The sequence below is a fragment of the Arabidopsis lyrata genome (assembly GCF_000004255.2).
Source record: "Arabidopsis lyrata subsp. lyrata unplaced genomic scaffold ARALYscaffold_2, whole genome shotgun sequence".
NCBI classification, from domain to species: Eukaryota; Viridiplantae; Streptophyta; class Magnoliopsida; order Brassicales; family Brassicaceae; genus Arabidopsis; species Arabidopsis lyrata.
In genome coordinates this window covers 8,099,435-8,114,941 of record NW_003302554.1, presented here as the reverse complement: position 1 = coordinate 8,114,941, position 15,507 = coordinate 8,099,435, and the positions used below count along the sequence as shown (strand labels likewise).

Genomic DNA, 15,507 nt, shown 5'->3' with positions numbered 1-15,507 from the left:
TCAAAGAGTGAACAAAGTTTGAAGCTTTTGAACGGGTGAGATCTTATGGTACAACAAAACTAGGCATATGATAGATCTCTGAAGAGTTATATGGAACATATTTGTAGCTTAGGAAAAACAGACAGTATAAACTTCTATATGAAAAAGATGGAAAAACAGATAACAGAGTGCTTAAGCCGTGTCTTGCGGTTGCCTTCAAACATCGCTCCAACGATCGAGGATCATGAAAATGTTTAAGACATTCAGGTATGATCCAAAGCACACCAAAAGTAATAAAATGGAATCGTTTGTTCCAAGAGTTTTCACAAGAATTCGTAACATTCATCACTCATGTTGGATATCAAATGGCACGACGTTAAAAAGATTAATTAATAAACTGACACTTTAAAACACCAAAACCTCTTTATAGCTTTTCTCTTATTTATTAGTAAAAGATTTTGGTTATGGTGATATAGTAAAACTTAACAATCATATTGACATTTACATAAACGCCGGGGAGGTTGACCCGGCCAAACAAAAGCGGCAGAACATTCGCAACGTACGACAAGATCTTTTGGTGCACCAGGCAATTTTTTTATGTCGCTTATGCATGTATTCTTTCCATTAGGTCCGCACTGTCCAGGAAAAGACCTGTTCATGTCGCATCCCCATTTTGTTTTGGATTCCACCACTATTGAGTTATGTCAACCACAAAAAGATTTCCAAATTAGAAAACTATTAAGATAAAACAATTGACAATGCGAAATAAAAGTAAAATTACCTCTAACATGGCTGAGAACGAGGAATGTGAGAAGACAAGAAACCATAAACAGAACACCGCATTTCATGACTCACAAAATGATAAATTTGACTGTCTCCTTTAGTAGCAAATATTTGTAGTTTAAATTTATTTTTTTATGAGCAACACTCATAATAAATATACTCAAGACACGATAAAATTAGATGTTGCTACTAATTAGGGAAACATATAAAAAAGAAAGATGGAGCCAAGTCTACGAAACCGATGGAATCGGTCTTTAGTTTTTTTTTTTGAACAGTTCTCCTATGCAAAATTTAATTTTCTAATCCATTCACATCCAAAAAAAAAACAGTAAAAAACTTTCATGTCATAGATTAGAAATTCATAAATATCTCACAATTCATACAAGCATCACAATATATTGTTATATGTATATTAATCTTATTTTCAACACCACATACTAGGCATCAGATTAAGTGAAGCCAGCGAACGAATGGTACAAAGAGTATGGTTCTCTCACGCAACTCCCAAGTACTTCTTGCTTGTGTGGTTTGCAATGCATAATCATTTAAGAATGCGACGACAAAGCAACAACAGAATGAGTTTGTGGAACACGAATGTGGATACTTTGTGAGTATTTTGTCGAGCACCAATGGAATCTAAAAATCATTTATTCTTTCTTTGTACTTATCCCTCTCAGGTTTTGGGAAGCATTGCACAAGGATTACTTCAAGATCAGTATGATATATCGTATTATGATATTGTAGCTAAGATGTTGGATTCCAAATTGTGACCTACGGTGAGGTTCATATTGAGGTATGTGTTAAGTGTGTATGCAATCTATCTAATGTGAGAGGAACAAGGCACGCCTCCTACACTCATGTCTAAAGGCAAACATATATGTATATGTTCTCAAGATATGTAAAAAGTCTGAATGATTCATGTTATTAAAAATCAAGGAAGACTACTTTCTTATGATCAAGGGTCCTTTACAATGAGATGAGAGATCATCTTATATAGAGCTGAGTACAACATTCTAAAACTACAAAGAAAGAAACAAATCACAAACATAAATGAAAATATATAGCCATTGGACATAAATTCTAGAATCTGTCCAAATAAGGCAAGTGAGATGTGCCTTGTATCTTGTCAACTAGGAAGTTGTGACGTCTTAGAAGCTTCTGGTAGGTCTCAAGAGTCTCACACAAGCGCACACACAAAGAAGGAAAGAGCCGTTGCAAGTTGATCTCTTTCGGCTCCATATATGGCAAGTAGTAACTCTGCGGGTTCTTGTGTGGTAAGGTGTACCAAAGTTCGTGTGGTACATGTCTTGTGTGGTCTAGATGTTCTCCTAGTTTCTATATGTAGCTTTGAGGTGCGTCCAAATGAAGAATAAGAAATATTTCCTTGTTTGACTTTATTTGGTCCAGTACATCAGAAGGTAGTTCAGCGAGTATATCAGCTAGTAGTTCAGCCGGTTCGTCAGCAAGTACATTAGCTATATGTACTTGTAACATCTTTGAATCAATTCCTTGGTGAATGATTCCGTGATGACTTGATGTTGCCTCATTAAAAACCTTTCTAGGTAAACCCATTGGGACAAATTAAACCTTAGATAAGGGAAAAAGAGTGAAACGGTCAAATTCCCACCATATGGTGATTCGGCTCGCTGGTCTTTGATTCCTCTAGAACCATCATTAGACTTCTGAGGGTTAATATGCTGGTGAATAACTAACCCTAGGTCTTGTGCTTAATTAGGACTCCATTTGGGCAAAAATCCTCTAAAATGCTCCATATTAACCAGTTTGATACATGTACCGGCTGGTTTGGTATGCTTCCGGTTTGGTTTGATTTAGATGTCTGCATCATACACTCTCCCTTGAAAAAGTTTTTACCTCAAAACTGAACAATCTACACCAAGAGAAAGCAAGTTAGCTTTCATTCGATTTTGGGAGGCTAGGGTCTTATCTTGGTAGGGTGGCGGTTTGATAATGCATGGTGAATCATGTAGCTCTCCTTTGAACAAGAAAGATAGGATCACTCCTCTGTTTTGTTATGGTGCTTTGACTTGTGGTGTTGCTTGCTTAACTCCTCCTCGGTTTTTGAGCTTTGAAATCCGGCAGTTCCTTTTTGATTAAGCAAGAGTTTGAGGCTCTTCTTGTCTCTATGATAGGTGGTGTTGACACCAATGATGCTGGTTTACTCTTGTTTTGACTTTGGTTCATGAGTTTCTTCATCTCCAGTAAATCGTAGATAGGTGAGATATTATTGATATGTGTGGTGATGCGATAGGGTGTTGGTAACTGGAAGAGTGTGGTCAGAATCTGTGGAGAAAGGAGGGTTCAGCGAGAGATTCTATTCTATGAAGCTGCTTGATCGATGGCATAAATAGTGTGACAGTTATATCAATATTGACACCAACCATTCATGTATAAGGAGGGACATGTTAATATGATGCTTGAGAAAGAGTAACATAGAATTAGCGACTCTAAAACCAATTGGATTAGCATAGCTATGGTGGTAAGTATAATTGAAGCACTGCAAATATTGTTTTACTCAATATCTCTCTTAAGCGATCTAAAAATGAGAAGAGGACATATTGTTGGGTTAAGATTGTGTATAGAATCTCATTGACATTGAAGAGAATGACCCCTGGATGCATTAACCATAACTGAGCAGATCATGATTTTCAAAGAGTGAACAAAGTTTGAAGCTTATGAACGGGTGAGATCTTATGGTACAGCGAAACTAGGCATATGATATATCTCATCAAAACCTCTTTAGAGCTTTTCTCTTATTTATTAGTAAAGAGATTTTGGTTATGGTGATATAGTAAAACTTAACAATCATATTGACATTTACATAAACGCTCGGGAGGGTTACCCTTCCAAACAAAACGTTGAGAACATTCGCAACGTGCGACAAGATCTTTTGGCGCACCATGTATTTTTTTTATGTCGCTTATACATGTATTCTTTCCATTAGGTCCGCACTGTCCAGGAAAAGGCCTGTTCATGTCGCATCCCCATTTTGTTTTGGATTCCACCACTATTGAGTTATGTTAACCACAAAAAAGATATTTCAAATTACTAAACTATTAAGATAAAACAATTGATAATGTAAAATAAAACTAAAATTACCTCTAATATGGTTGAGAACGAGGAATGTGAGAAGACAAGAAACCATAAACAATACACCGCATTTCATGACTCAGAAAATGATAAATTGATCGTCTCCTTTAGTAGCAAATATTTTTAGTTTAAATTTATTTTTTGTCAACAAACACTCATAATAAATATACTCAACACACAATAAAATTAGATTGCTATTAATTAGGGGAACAAATAAAAAATAAAGATGGAGCCAAGTCTACGAAACCAATGGAATCGTTCGTTTATTTTTTGAAAAGTTTCCCTATGCGAAATTTAATTTTCTAATCTATTCACATCCAAAAAAAAAACAGAAAAAGCATTCCTGTTATAGATTAGAAATTCATAAATATCTCACAATTCATACAAGTATCAGAATATATTGTTATTTGTAAATCAATCTTATTTTCAACACAACATACTAGGCATCAGATTAGAAGCGTGAAGCTAGCGAACTAATGGTATAAGGGAGTATGGTTCTCTCACGCAACTCCCAAGTACTCCTTAGTGTTATAAATTAAACTTTTATGATTTCTGTCGTGAAATCTAATTCCCAAGATCATCTAGATTCAATTTAATTCAACCACACACTTTCTTGTAGAAGAAGAAAGACTAACCTTGATCCATTGCTTGATTAGGCTTGTAATGGAATCAATTCACCACAATTGATTTCTTCTCCCCTTAATCTTTTTTCCTTTACGTGATCTTTGATGGAGAAGATCACTAATCCTTTCTATGATGTATTCCTTTCAGTTATTGTTCTGTTTTTGTGTCTCTAGAAACGAGAACAAAAACGTAACGTTTAACGTATTTAACACCACACATATATATATATATATATGTATATAGCATCTACCAAGGGTTGTATTGGTTCGTAATAACCACCACTTTAATAATGCATGAACATAACATATACATGTATATATATTACTTATAAAATATAATTAAGGCAAGGGAAGAGGGTTATCAATACACCCAAATTCTAATTCTTTAATCGAAACCGATCCATCACGGTATCGTCTTTAATATTAGAATTCTTAACTTTAATATAAACTTGAACTTTATAATTAAACCGAAAGACACATAGGCCACATAGAATGAAATATTCTTACAAGTGTGGCTTGCAATGCATAATCGTTTTAGAAAGGGCGACGACAGAATGAGTTTGTGGAACACGTATGTGGATACTCGGTGTGTTTTTTGTCGAGCACCAATTGAATTTAAAGACTTTATATTCTTTCTTTGTACTTACTCCTCTCAGGTTTGGGGAAGCATTGCAAGGATTACTTTAAGATCACTATGATATATCGTACTATGATAAGATGTTGGATTCCAGATTGCGACTTACAGTGAGGTTCATATTGAGGTATGTGTGTGTATGCACTCTATCTGATTTGAGAAAAATAGGTGTTAACATTGGGAACAAGGCACGCAATCCTACACTCATGTCTACCTTCATTGATCGTATTATCCGGAATAGACTTGCAAGTCTCCGAGTTTGGCTTGGTACTCAGAGTTATTAGCTTTGATTGGGGATTTTTTATTCGCCAATATTTTTGGCACATGAACTTAATATCACATTTATTATACGAAGGTTTTTTGGTTGAAATTTTTTTACATTCATTCGACAAAAAAACGAACAAAAAAATTATGAATCAAATATGCAAACATCTATATATGATGGTCGACTACTTTTCTTTGCATTTTATATAGCTCGGAAAAACTAAAGGAAATAAAATGTAAGTGTGCTAAAACTTATTAAACCAAAAAAAAAAGAAAAAGTGTGCTAAAACTAACATATCAAATAATACTATGTAACTATATAATATCTCTTAATTTTCTACAGTGAGTTCACATTTTAAAATATTTTTTACATAATTTAATATCAAATTTTAAAGTTATAGAATATTAAAAATAGAATTACTAAAATATTTACCAAATTATGGGTACACAGCTTAAACCATTGTGACGGATCTGTCAAACTAAAACACATAAACCATATTTAGTTCATCCCAAACATACCATTACATTTAGGGAAAATTAGAAATAAAAGATGTTTTAATGGATAAATGTCCATATATACTTTTATATAAAAAATTTGGTGAAATAGGTTTTTTAAAAATCAAAACCCAAATTTACCCTCATATTTTCAAAAATATAATTAACAAAATTTTAAAAAAATTATTTCCTATTTTATTTACATAATTCAGATACCCTCATTCTTACGCCAGATTGAACTGTTTTCACTAATTTGGGTATAACTCTTGAATGCACCGTTAGATTTCCTTCAAACCACTTGGAAATTTTAATGATATTCGTAGAACGCTAGAAAACATATTCTAATAATTTTAGACGAAACTTTATCCATCAAAAAATCAACTTTTTTCAATTAAATCATCAATTTTTTTTTTCAAATCATCTATAATCTTGTATATCTACATGTTTTTTTGGTAATCATTCAAAAAAGGCTTAAAATAGAGAAAGGATATTTTAGTCCAAAGTGACATTCTAAAAAAAAAATTGTATATGGTCAAAAAATTTTTTAGAGCTCCTTTATTTCTAATTTTACCTTACATTTATGCGGTTTTATTCTTCTATTCAGGTGCAATAAAATCAAGTAAGTTGTGTAATTTGCTATAGAAAAAGGAGTGCCCACAAGGTGTTCGAAACAATTCCTCAATGGGTTTTTCGAGGAAGAGTTGTTCAAAAAGAAGACAACACGAATTGGGTTTCACTGATCGTCTTCATTGTCACGTGGATCTCACGTGATCAAAGCTTCAACATCTTGTTACGTGATAAAAGCTTCATCTTTTTGTTATCATCTCTGTTGATTTTCCCGCCTCGCAAACCCTAGAGACCAAGAAAACGCAAGAAAGCTTGAGAGAATCATGGAGTCTTCTCCTACCCATTTCTTCGGAGATAATGGCGACGCAAAAAAACACAAACTTGCCTGGCGTTACTACGAACAAGGAGATCACATGAAGGCCTTGGACGTAATTGAAGATTCGGTTTTGAAGATCGGTGAGAAACTCAAGCTTCCATCAGATCTTTATTTCCTACAAGGTGATATCTTCATGGCACTAGCGAGAAAAACCGAGAACAGTGAGTTGAAATTCACATTCTTGTTGGGTTCTGTGGAATGCTATTTGGAAGATTACATGGTACAAGCTTTCGCTGCAATTTCTCTCTTCCATTTGGGGGATCATCTTGGCTCAGCATTGTATTACAAGAAAGCCTTGAGGGTTGCAAAAAAGAGTTTATCTTTTATGTCTTTTGACCCATCGAAATCGGACCAGCTAATTACTAAACGTACACTTGAGGGTATAGTCGAAAAGGCAGGGTCAAGGATCCTCCATGGCCTTACTATGAAAAGCTCTGAACCGAAACTGAGGGAGTCAAAGGAAATAAGAATCAAGAAAAGGAATGACTTGCATACCATTGCGGCTAATGAATTGAGGCGTTATTGGGCGGGTATGAGTGCTGAGAGTAAAAGGAACTTCATGAAAGTTAGCACTGTAGAGCTTAGAAGTTATGTCGAGAGAGAATATGGAAGAGAGAGACTTGATGCTTTGGAGCAAGTTCTTGACTCTGCAAGGATAAACAGAAAATGGAAATTCTGGATGTGTCGAACTTGTTCACAGAAGTTCTTTTATCCTAAAAAGTTTAAGAATCATCTTGAACAAGTTCATGGCGCAAAATATAAACCTCCGAGAGAAGATTTGGCACAGAGTGTAGATGAAGTCTGGGCTGGTAGGATATCGGTTGCAGATTGGGAACCTGTAGATGCACTAGCTGCTGCTGAAATGATCAAGAACCGTCTTGAATTTGTGAAAGACTTTGTATATGTGAGTGGATGGTCCAAAGACTGGCCTTTAGCTGCAGATGAAGAGCGTAGGAAATTACTGAAGGAAATCCAATCGCTCCTTGTGTCGTTTTTGGAGCGTAAAATTCTCTCTTGTAGCATTCGAGACTGGATGATGCAGTTTCCTGTTAAGTATCTTGCGCAATTTGAAGTTCCCGAGCACACTCTTACTACCCAGTGCCGTTTAGTGGAAACACCTCAGAGTATTTGTTTTTTGGAATGTCATGAACTAAATCAAATTCTAGACCTTCTCAAACGCATCAAGTGTGTAAGGGATGATGGTACAGAACTGGTTTCAAAGGCAACAGACAGTTTATGGCGTCATACTCAAGTTAAAGAAAAGATTGATATTGACCATGAGTTTTCATTTATCCTTCTGGATAAAAGATTGCTGAGAGGCAAGATTGCTTCATTCTATGATGAAGGGTCAATAGATGTTTGTGATCACAATGTTCACTACGCCAAGACACATCCTCAGGGCGATGATATCATAACTTGGTTACTTGAAGACTACTCTTTAAGAGAGAGCTTTGGATTCCCCAGATCTATTAGGGCACACAATCTTGATATAAGGATGGCTGTTCTGAGAGCCATTCACTTCACGCGTAGGACTTTGGTAGCCAGATATGCAAAGAAGTGGCAGATCCTATGTTATGATGTATGTCTTAATAAAGCCAAGAACTTATGTATACAAGAAGGTGAAAGGAGAATGAATGTTCCTGAAGATCAAAGGAACATATATGCATCTCTTCTATGCGACAGCTGTGAAGAGCAGTTAACGATAGACGTTGAAGATCCTCTTTTTACAGAACTATTCTTGTGTGCAGTACGAGATGTTCTCGATGGAGCATCGCATCCGACATTTGATTTCACTACTGCAGAAGATTGCCTGAAACTTATACATGGGCATAAAAATATCAGTGATGATATAGTGTTAAAGTCCATAGACCATCTGAAATCAGTGGTCACCAACAAGGTTCAATCACATATGTAGTCCATACATCAAAGTTTCAATTTACAACGGAATAACATATATTGTTTTTGTAATATATATATTGACTTGCAGGTTCTGCTAGCCGATTCAAAGATTTTGCTGATTGAAAATTCAAGGATAAATTTGCTTAACGACCTCGTCAGGCTTTCTGTTTTTGACTACCGCTCTTATATCCTTCCCTTGCTGAAACGTTTCTTGCGGGTTGGTTTTTAACTTTGGTTTTGTGCATAGAGATTTCATCTTCCCTCTGAATTGACAGGTACCTTATATTATAATTCATGTCTTTTCTTCTAGGAAGAGTTGGATGTGATTGTAGATATGGATGCCAAAGCCAAGTTAGCTGCAGTACAAGAAGAACTTTTATCCGAGGAAAAGAAAGAGAAGGAGAAGAAGTCAGGGTCAAAGAAGAAAAAACATAAAAGCAACAAGGTCGTTGATGGTCTAAATTCTCTATTTTCTTCTCTGACTTTTTGATTACTCAGTCATAAGAATGATTGTCCTTCATGATGTAACAGAGAACTTCAACAAGCATGTTGAGTCATCTTGATCAGGATGACACACAGTAAGTACCTCTAGATGAGAAATACGTGGTTTCCCAATACTCTTTTTGCAAGTTTATAAATTGTTTTTAAGTTTTCTCTGAGCAAAACGTGTTCTTAAATATGTCCAGTGAATCTTCTATTAACACTGAACCGGGAATTACATTAAGGACGGAGGAAGAAGACTCTATGGAACCAGAAGAAAGGGGTCGATTGAAAACTTCATCCAACACTAACAATCAAGAGGAAGCTATTAAAGGTGACCCTGGTGGAAATAGAGCTTTGTAAATTACAACTTTTTTGTTTTGAGATGCACATTTCTTACTTCTTCATTCGCCATCTTCAAGATTTCAAAAACATGCCTAGAAAAGATTCACTGTCAGAAGATGCAACCAGATACCGTTCAGCTCTTGACATGACGCTTAAGGTATATCAGTCAGCAGCAAAAATAAGATTAAAACCTTGACTCTCATCTACTAACTCAGCTCATTCTTTATTTTCATTTGTCATTTCTTTACCTCCTATTTGCTTTGACAAATTTTGCTACTGCAGGCCCTCTTAAACATTAAGGTTCTTCAAGATGATTTGGTGCACAATCGGCAACCATTTCATGGCAACTTGGAAGAACAAGTTCCTTATGCACTGCAGAATTTATTTTCTGCTTTTGTCTCGGAACAGATAGCAGAAGAGGGACTCTACAGTTACCTCCTGAGCAACTTACTTGCTTCCATAGAAGGAGTTCATTCCATGGTTTGTGAGGATATATATAAGCTTCTGAGCTTGACTGTCATTCCATAGTCTTGCATGTCATTCAATTTTTTACTCTTTTCAGTCAAGTGATGCTGCTGAGGTAGTTGTCGCGATCCTCGAGTTTTGTCATTGCTGGAAAAGTCCAGAAAGAGAAAGCTTGGTAACTAGACTTTTTACATTGGAGGAATATGAAAGAATGAGTTGTAAAAAATGCAAAAGGAAGCCAAATTATCCAGAGCAAAGTTCTTATGGAATTGTTATGGCTGCAAATTCAATCAGAAACCTGAAGGTATGGTTCGTTTTCTATATTTTTCATTTCCACAGAAACTGGTACTTAAAATGCTGGGCTGTGGTTATTTATATATGCAGTGTGCTTTTGGGAATATAAAGTTTGATGACATCCTCAAATTGGGCCGCATGAAAGATGGAATGATGTGTGATGTTAAAACAGGAGGCTGTGGAGAGATAAACTTTGTTCACCGCACTATATGTAGATGCCCGCCCATCTTCACTATTGGTAAGTTTTGACCATGATGCGATCTTATCTACCCATTTTTCATTTATTTCGGATGATAAAACATTTTTGCTGTTTTCTTTTGGGTTTGCAACATTAGTGTTGGAATGGGAGAAGAATGAAACTGAAAAAGAAATATCTGAAACAACAAAGGCATTGGACTGGGAGATAGATATCTGCAGGCTATACGAAGTCTTAGAAGAACCAAACATTAAGTACCGGCTTGTGTCAATGGTAAAATCTGAAACATTATCACAGATGTTTGTGCTATTCATTTTCTGTATTTATCTGTTACAGTCTCAGAAAATGGAAATGCAGATTTGTTGTGTTGAAGAAGGAGAATACATTTGCATGGCTTATAAAAAGAACCGGTGGGTCAGTCTCAGACATGAAACTTTAGCAGAAGAGGTAAGACGAAACAGATGCCTTTGTCTTTTATGAGTTGAGTTTTGATAGGTGAGACATGATTGATATATGTGTGGTGATGCTATAGGTTGTTGGTAACTAGAAGAATGTGGTCAGATTCTGTGGAGAAAGAAATGTTCGGCCTGAGATTCTGTTTTACGAAGCATTTCAATGGCCTAACAAGTGGCAAAAGTTAATATCAAGGGAAAATCAATATGAAAACCTATCATTCATGTAGAAAAACAGTGACATCTTTCAAATCAACAGTCGTTTTCTTTGTTCATGTATGAATCTTGAGAAAGAGTAATTAACAGACAGACAAGGGTTGAGAAGAGCTGTGGATTAACAGAGACTATGGCACTGTGAAGTATTGTCGAAACATTTAGTGGATACAGTCCTTTTGCAATTAGGCTTTTTATTCGACTTTGTTATTGTTTCTGAACATGTGAATTTTAATTACAATACTTTAATTTTTTGGTCATAAGATATTATCACCGAACACAAAGAGCTGCTTCACAAATACCAAAAACTGTGGTTTCAGGATAACATACTTTTACAACATGTTAAAACAAATAAATACTGGAGATGTAAATTGTTTTATAATATATGATCTGTCTACGATATAATATACTTTGGGAGTTTCTTCAATCAAGTCTCTCGGCTTGTGGAAACTACATTTGTTCATCTACAAAGAAACCTTATCATGTACACAACAAAGCAATACGACTGCTACAGCTCAAAACAGACAAAAACAGCAAATGGTTCAGCTACAAACACATTTTTTTTTTTATCTTCACTTGAGTATTAGTGCAACAATAGAGAGCCTTCTGCTTCATTCTCGTCTCTTCTTTATTGGTCTCTCTCTCTAATCATCATTTCTCCTCAAAATCGACATCAATGATTTGGGACTTAGGTGGCTTTTTAGAGTTTCCCTTGCTGTTATTGTTGTTCCCATCTTTTGAGAAGAAGTCGCCTTGTGGCTGCCACACTATGTTCCCACATCCCTCACATCTGATGATTTGGCTCTTGTATCCTATGAACTGCCTCTTACATGCTGGGCATTCTCCCTGTGCAGACCCAAACATGTTATAACAGAGCTTCGAAACACAGTTTGTTCAAGATAATACTTCATCATACATGTCACCCAGAAATAAAATATCGGTTTCATATACTAAATCAAAGAATGTAGACTAAGGACCTGAGTTATATTAGCTATACCTTAATGACGAAATTGTTGGCCACTGCACCAATGAGAAGAGGGCCAGCAATTGGAAGAACCCAAGTCGCGATTATTATTACTCGGAATAGCCATCCAGAGAGGGCAAACCAAAGAAAGAAAATAGTCTGGAAATGAAATCAGAGCATATCCAATATTAGAATTCTAAACTCAGCCAGTTAGATTCACTCTCATAGTCAGACAATTCATCGAAGTATATGTCCTTTTGTAAGTTTACTTTATTCCATGTACTCAATGACACTCATGGAATGAGATTATATAAACCGGGGCAGTGCTCATATTCCTGATTAATCAACATCACATAAACTAATTTGGTTTTCCTAGTCGAAGCCTGTTGTTGCCTTTAATAAGGGTATTTGCAGAAAATAAAACCCCCAAAAGGTACAGAACTCAAAAGGTCAGACAAATCTTCAATGATATAACCAGTGAGCTTAAGCCGGAAAGATGTTATTCATATATATATATATGATACTGCCTTAAAAAATGTTTCAACTCCAGCTCAATCATAGTTTAGTAAAAGTAAGAGGAAATAACAATGTAACACTTACAGCAAAACTTCCACCGAGCGGTGTATTCAAGAAAGCACTGAATTGCTTCCTGTACTGTAAGCAAAAACAAAGGGGAAAAATCAGCACAAAGCAAAGAAAGAGTCATGTAGGTACAATACAACCAAATCATATCAATGGTCAACTCTTGTCATTCACATAACACAAAATAGATAACTCTATAAAACCAACTAAATTGCCCAGGAATGATTCACCATCCTAATCAACCTGAGCATCTAAATCGAAAACAAATGACGAAAAATGAACTAAATGGATATCTCTTTACTTCGAAAAGAACGAGCCTTTTCAAAAGACATGTCCTCCAATATGTAGGATTCAAATGGCTAGTTCCAATTTTGCTCCATTTGATATGTGACATCAGCAACAATCTCAATAGCAACAATCAAAAGTCCTCTCACATAGATAACAGAATCAATACATGAAATTGAGTTCATCTTCTTTCTCAATTCTCACTATCAGTTCAAGTTCAAACAAAAACTCATTTCATAAGTATATACCTTAGGGAAATTTCTACTCAAATCGGCAGAGAAACTTCTAACACGAGGACTAATCCCAAACTCACGATCAATCTCACGAGCACGGTCACCAGCAGAACTAGCAGCGGAGCTAAACCGGCGAGAAACAGCGTATTGCCGATCAATTCGCTCAGCAGTCTTCTTAGCCTCAAAAACAAATTGCTCGAATCCATCGTTAGCGCTTCTCCACGCGTCTCTCCAAGCTTTGCCGGACTTAACGTTATCAGCGAAACGGTCAAAGTCGCCGCGTTGGAAGGCTTTCACCTGTAAGAAAGAGGCGGCGCGTGAAGTGTACGCGGGGTGTGGATAAGGTGTGGTGATGGTGAATCTGGGTGATGTGGAAGGCGACATGAAGTTGCAAGCCTTCATAGTAATCGAAAGACCATGAGATGATTATACAGAGCTATGTAGGAAGAAGAAGAAGAAGAAGAAGAAGAAGAAGAAGAAGAAGGTTTTTTCTTGGGTTACTCTTCGCCGTGGAGAAGATGAAGTTGTGCGGTGATAGATTACCGATAAATCCAGAAACCTCCAAATTGAAATACAGATTTTGTACCGGCCGGTTTAATCACTTGTGGCCAAAAATTGAAATGGTTCGATTTTTTTGTGGTTTGGAAAATTACATAAATCTGACCAAATATAATATAAATAGTTTCGATTGGCTGATGATTAATGCCATAAATTTGGATTTGCTTGATAACGAGATTAAGTCGGTCGAGTTTGTAGAAAGTAGAAACATATAATAAAGTTGATTTTATTGAGAATTATTAATTTAAATTGATATATATTATTATATAATTGTGTAGTATCCATGTTTGAAAAATCGCTAGGCGCTAGTAGGGCGCTCGGCATGGGTCTAGCGATTAATCGGAAAATCGGATTAAAATCGGGGATTAATCGGGGATTAATCGGGGATTAGTTTTAGGGTTATTTTAATATTTTTAAAATATATTAATCCAATATTGTAAAAATTTATGATTTTTATTACAAATTTATGATTTTTATTAAAATTTGAACACAAGTTATTGTAAAACATCACAAACTCTCCATTCAAATGATTGAATAACAAAAATAAAAAGTTTTTTTATACTTGCAATCTAAAAAATAATCGGGGTATATAAGATTAGGCGGAAAGTAATCGGATTAGGCGGAGAATAATCGGGTTACTGATTTTTTAGGGGATTAGTCATTAATCGAGGCGGATAGGGTGGGCCTAGCGATTAAGCGGAGAGTAATCGGGGCTAGGCGGGGATTTTTAGAACAGGGTGTAGTATATATATATATATGGATATTTGATATTGAAAAATGAGGGAGATAGACGTGAGTGGGAGAGAGGGTATAATTCTCTTTCTTTATTTTCTTTTTGATATGTCTATAATTTGCATGATTTAAGCATTCATTCTTCATCACTTTGTCATTGTTTCAATCACATTTCATCTCATTAGTAGTCGTTTTAGTGTGTTTTGCATACTTAGGACGTTTTTGCATTAGGATTGCATGTGCATCGCATATTTGGTTGTTTTCAGGTACTTTGGATGCTTTTGGAGTTCAAACAGAGGAGAAACAGAACAGAAATTCAGAACGCTCAATCACTCCCTCAGCCAAAGCACTCGATCGCAACCTCGGAGCCCTGACAGAGCAAAGCACTCGATCGCAACCCCAGAAACTGTCATGAAGGGCAAAACCACTCGATCACAACCCCGGAGCAATTTCAGAAGAAACCACTCGATCGCAAGATCGAGCAGAAGCTGTCATGAAGGACATATCACTCGATCACAACCCCGGATAAGCCAGCAGCTTAGTTTCACTCGATCGCAAGCCATGAGGGATCACCCACTCTACACCACTCGATCACCACCTCACGTCATCTACTTGATCGCACCACTCGATCGCAAGGTCGCTGGACCATTCCATCTCGTCTTCACTACAGACCACTCGATCGCAAGACGGAGTTCCCGAAGCCCAGTTTGATCAGTTTCACTCGATCACAGGGAAGCCCATTTCAGCCCATCAGATGCTTGATCGCAAAGTCTCGTTGTGAAGACCACTATCCCGAACTTTCCTTATTTAACTTTTTTTTTTCGCTTATATAAGCAGCCTCTAAGGGTTTTCCCTAGGCCATCCAGTCTTTATTTTCAGTTTTTACCTAGACTTGTTTTCATAACCGCAGTGTGTTCTTCCTGCGACTTTGTATTCGCTTTCAAGTATTTTATAATTCAGTTTTTGTTTCAGTCTTTATC

General features: G+C 36.2%; 4 protein-coding genes across 4 annotated transcripts; 1 reads left to right on the top strand and 3 right to left on the bottom strand.

Annotated features, from left to right (window-relative positions):
- Positions 1-249: 249 nt before the first annotated feature.
- On the bottom strand, positions 250-905 carry LOC9322869 (defensin-like protein 226). The gene is made up of 2 exons (XM_002886757.2): positions 761-905; positions 250-670 (listed from the first exon to the last, which is right to left on the bottom strand). Exons 1-2 carry the CDS (start codon positions 825-827, stop codon positions 462-464), a joined length of 276 nt encoding a protein of 91 aa, XP_002886803.1. The 5' UTR covers positions 828-905; the 3' UTR covers positions 250-461.
- Positions 906-3,501: 2,596 nt separating this feature from the next.
- Positions 3,502-4,196, bottom strand: LOC9324375 (defensin-like protein 226). The gene is made up of 2 exons (XM_002886756.2): positions 3,880-4,196; positions 3,502-3,787 (listed from the first exon to the last, which is right to left on the bottom strand). Exons 1-2 carry the CDS (start codon positions 3,944-3,946, stop codon positions 3,579-3,581), a joined length of 276 nt encoding a protein of 91 aa, XP_002886802.1. The 5' UTR covers positions 3,947-4,196; the 3' UTR covers positions 3,502-3,578.
- A 2,291-nt stretch (positions 4,197-6,487) lies between these two features.
- On the top strand, positions 6,488-11,436 carry LOC9322868. Its single transcript, XM_021035226.1, has 12 exons — positions 6,488-8,726; positions 8,817-8,945; positions 9,039-9,173; positions 9,260-9,306; positions 9,415-9,542; positions 9,631-9,710; positions 9,836-10,033; positions 10,116-10,322; positions 10,403-10,550; positions 10,648-10,781; positions 10,866-10,955; positions 11,041-11,436. Exons 1-12 carry the CDS (start codon positions 6,777-6,779, stop codon positions 11,053-11,055), a joined length of 3,261 nt encoding a protein of 1,086 aa, XP_020890885.1. The 5' UTR covers positions 6,488-6,776; the 3' UTR covers positions 11,056-11,436.
- A 96-nt stretch (positions 11,437-11,532) lies between these two features.
- On the bottom strand, positions 11,533-13,770 carry LOC9322867. The gene is made up of 4 exons (XM_002886755.2): positions 13,253-13,770; positions 12,738-12,791; positions 12,171-12,296; positions 11,533-12,019 (listed from the first exon to the last, which is right to left on the bottom strand). The coding sequence occupies exons 1-4, from the start codon at positions 13,637-13,639 to the stop codon at positions 11,825-11,827; spliced, it is 762 nt and encodes a 253-aa protein (XP_002886801.2). The 5' UTR covers positions 13,640-13,770; the 3' UTR covers positions 11,533-11,824.
- Positions 13,771-15,507: the final 1,737 nt, after the last annotated feature.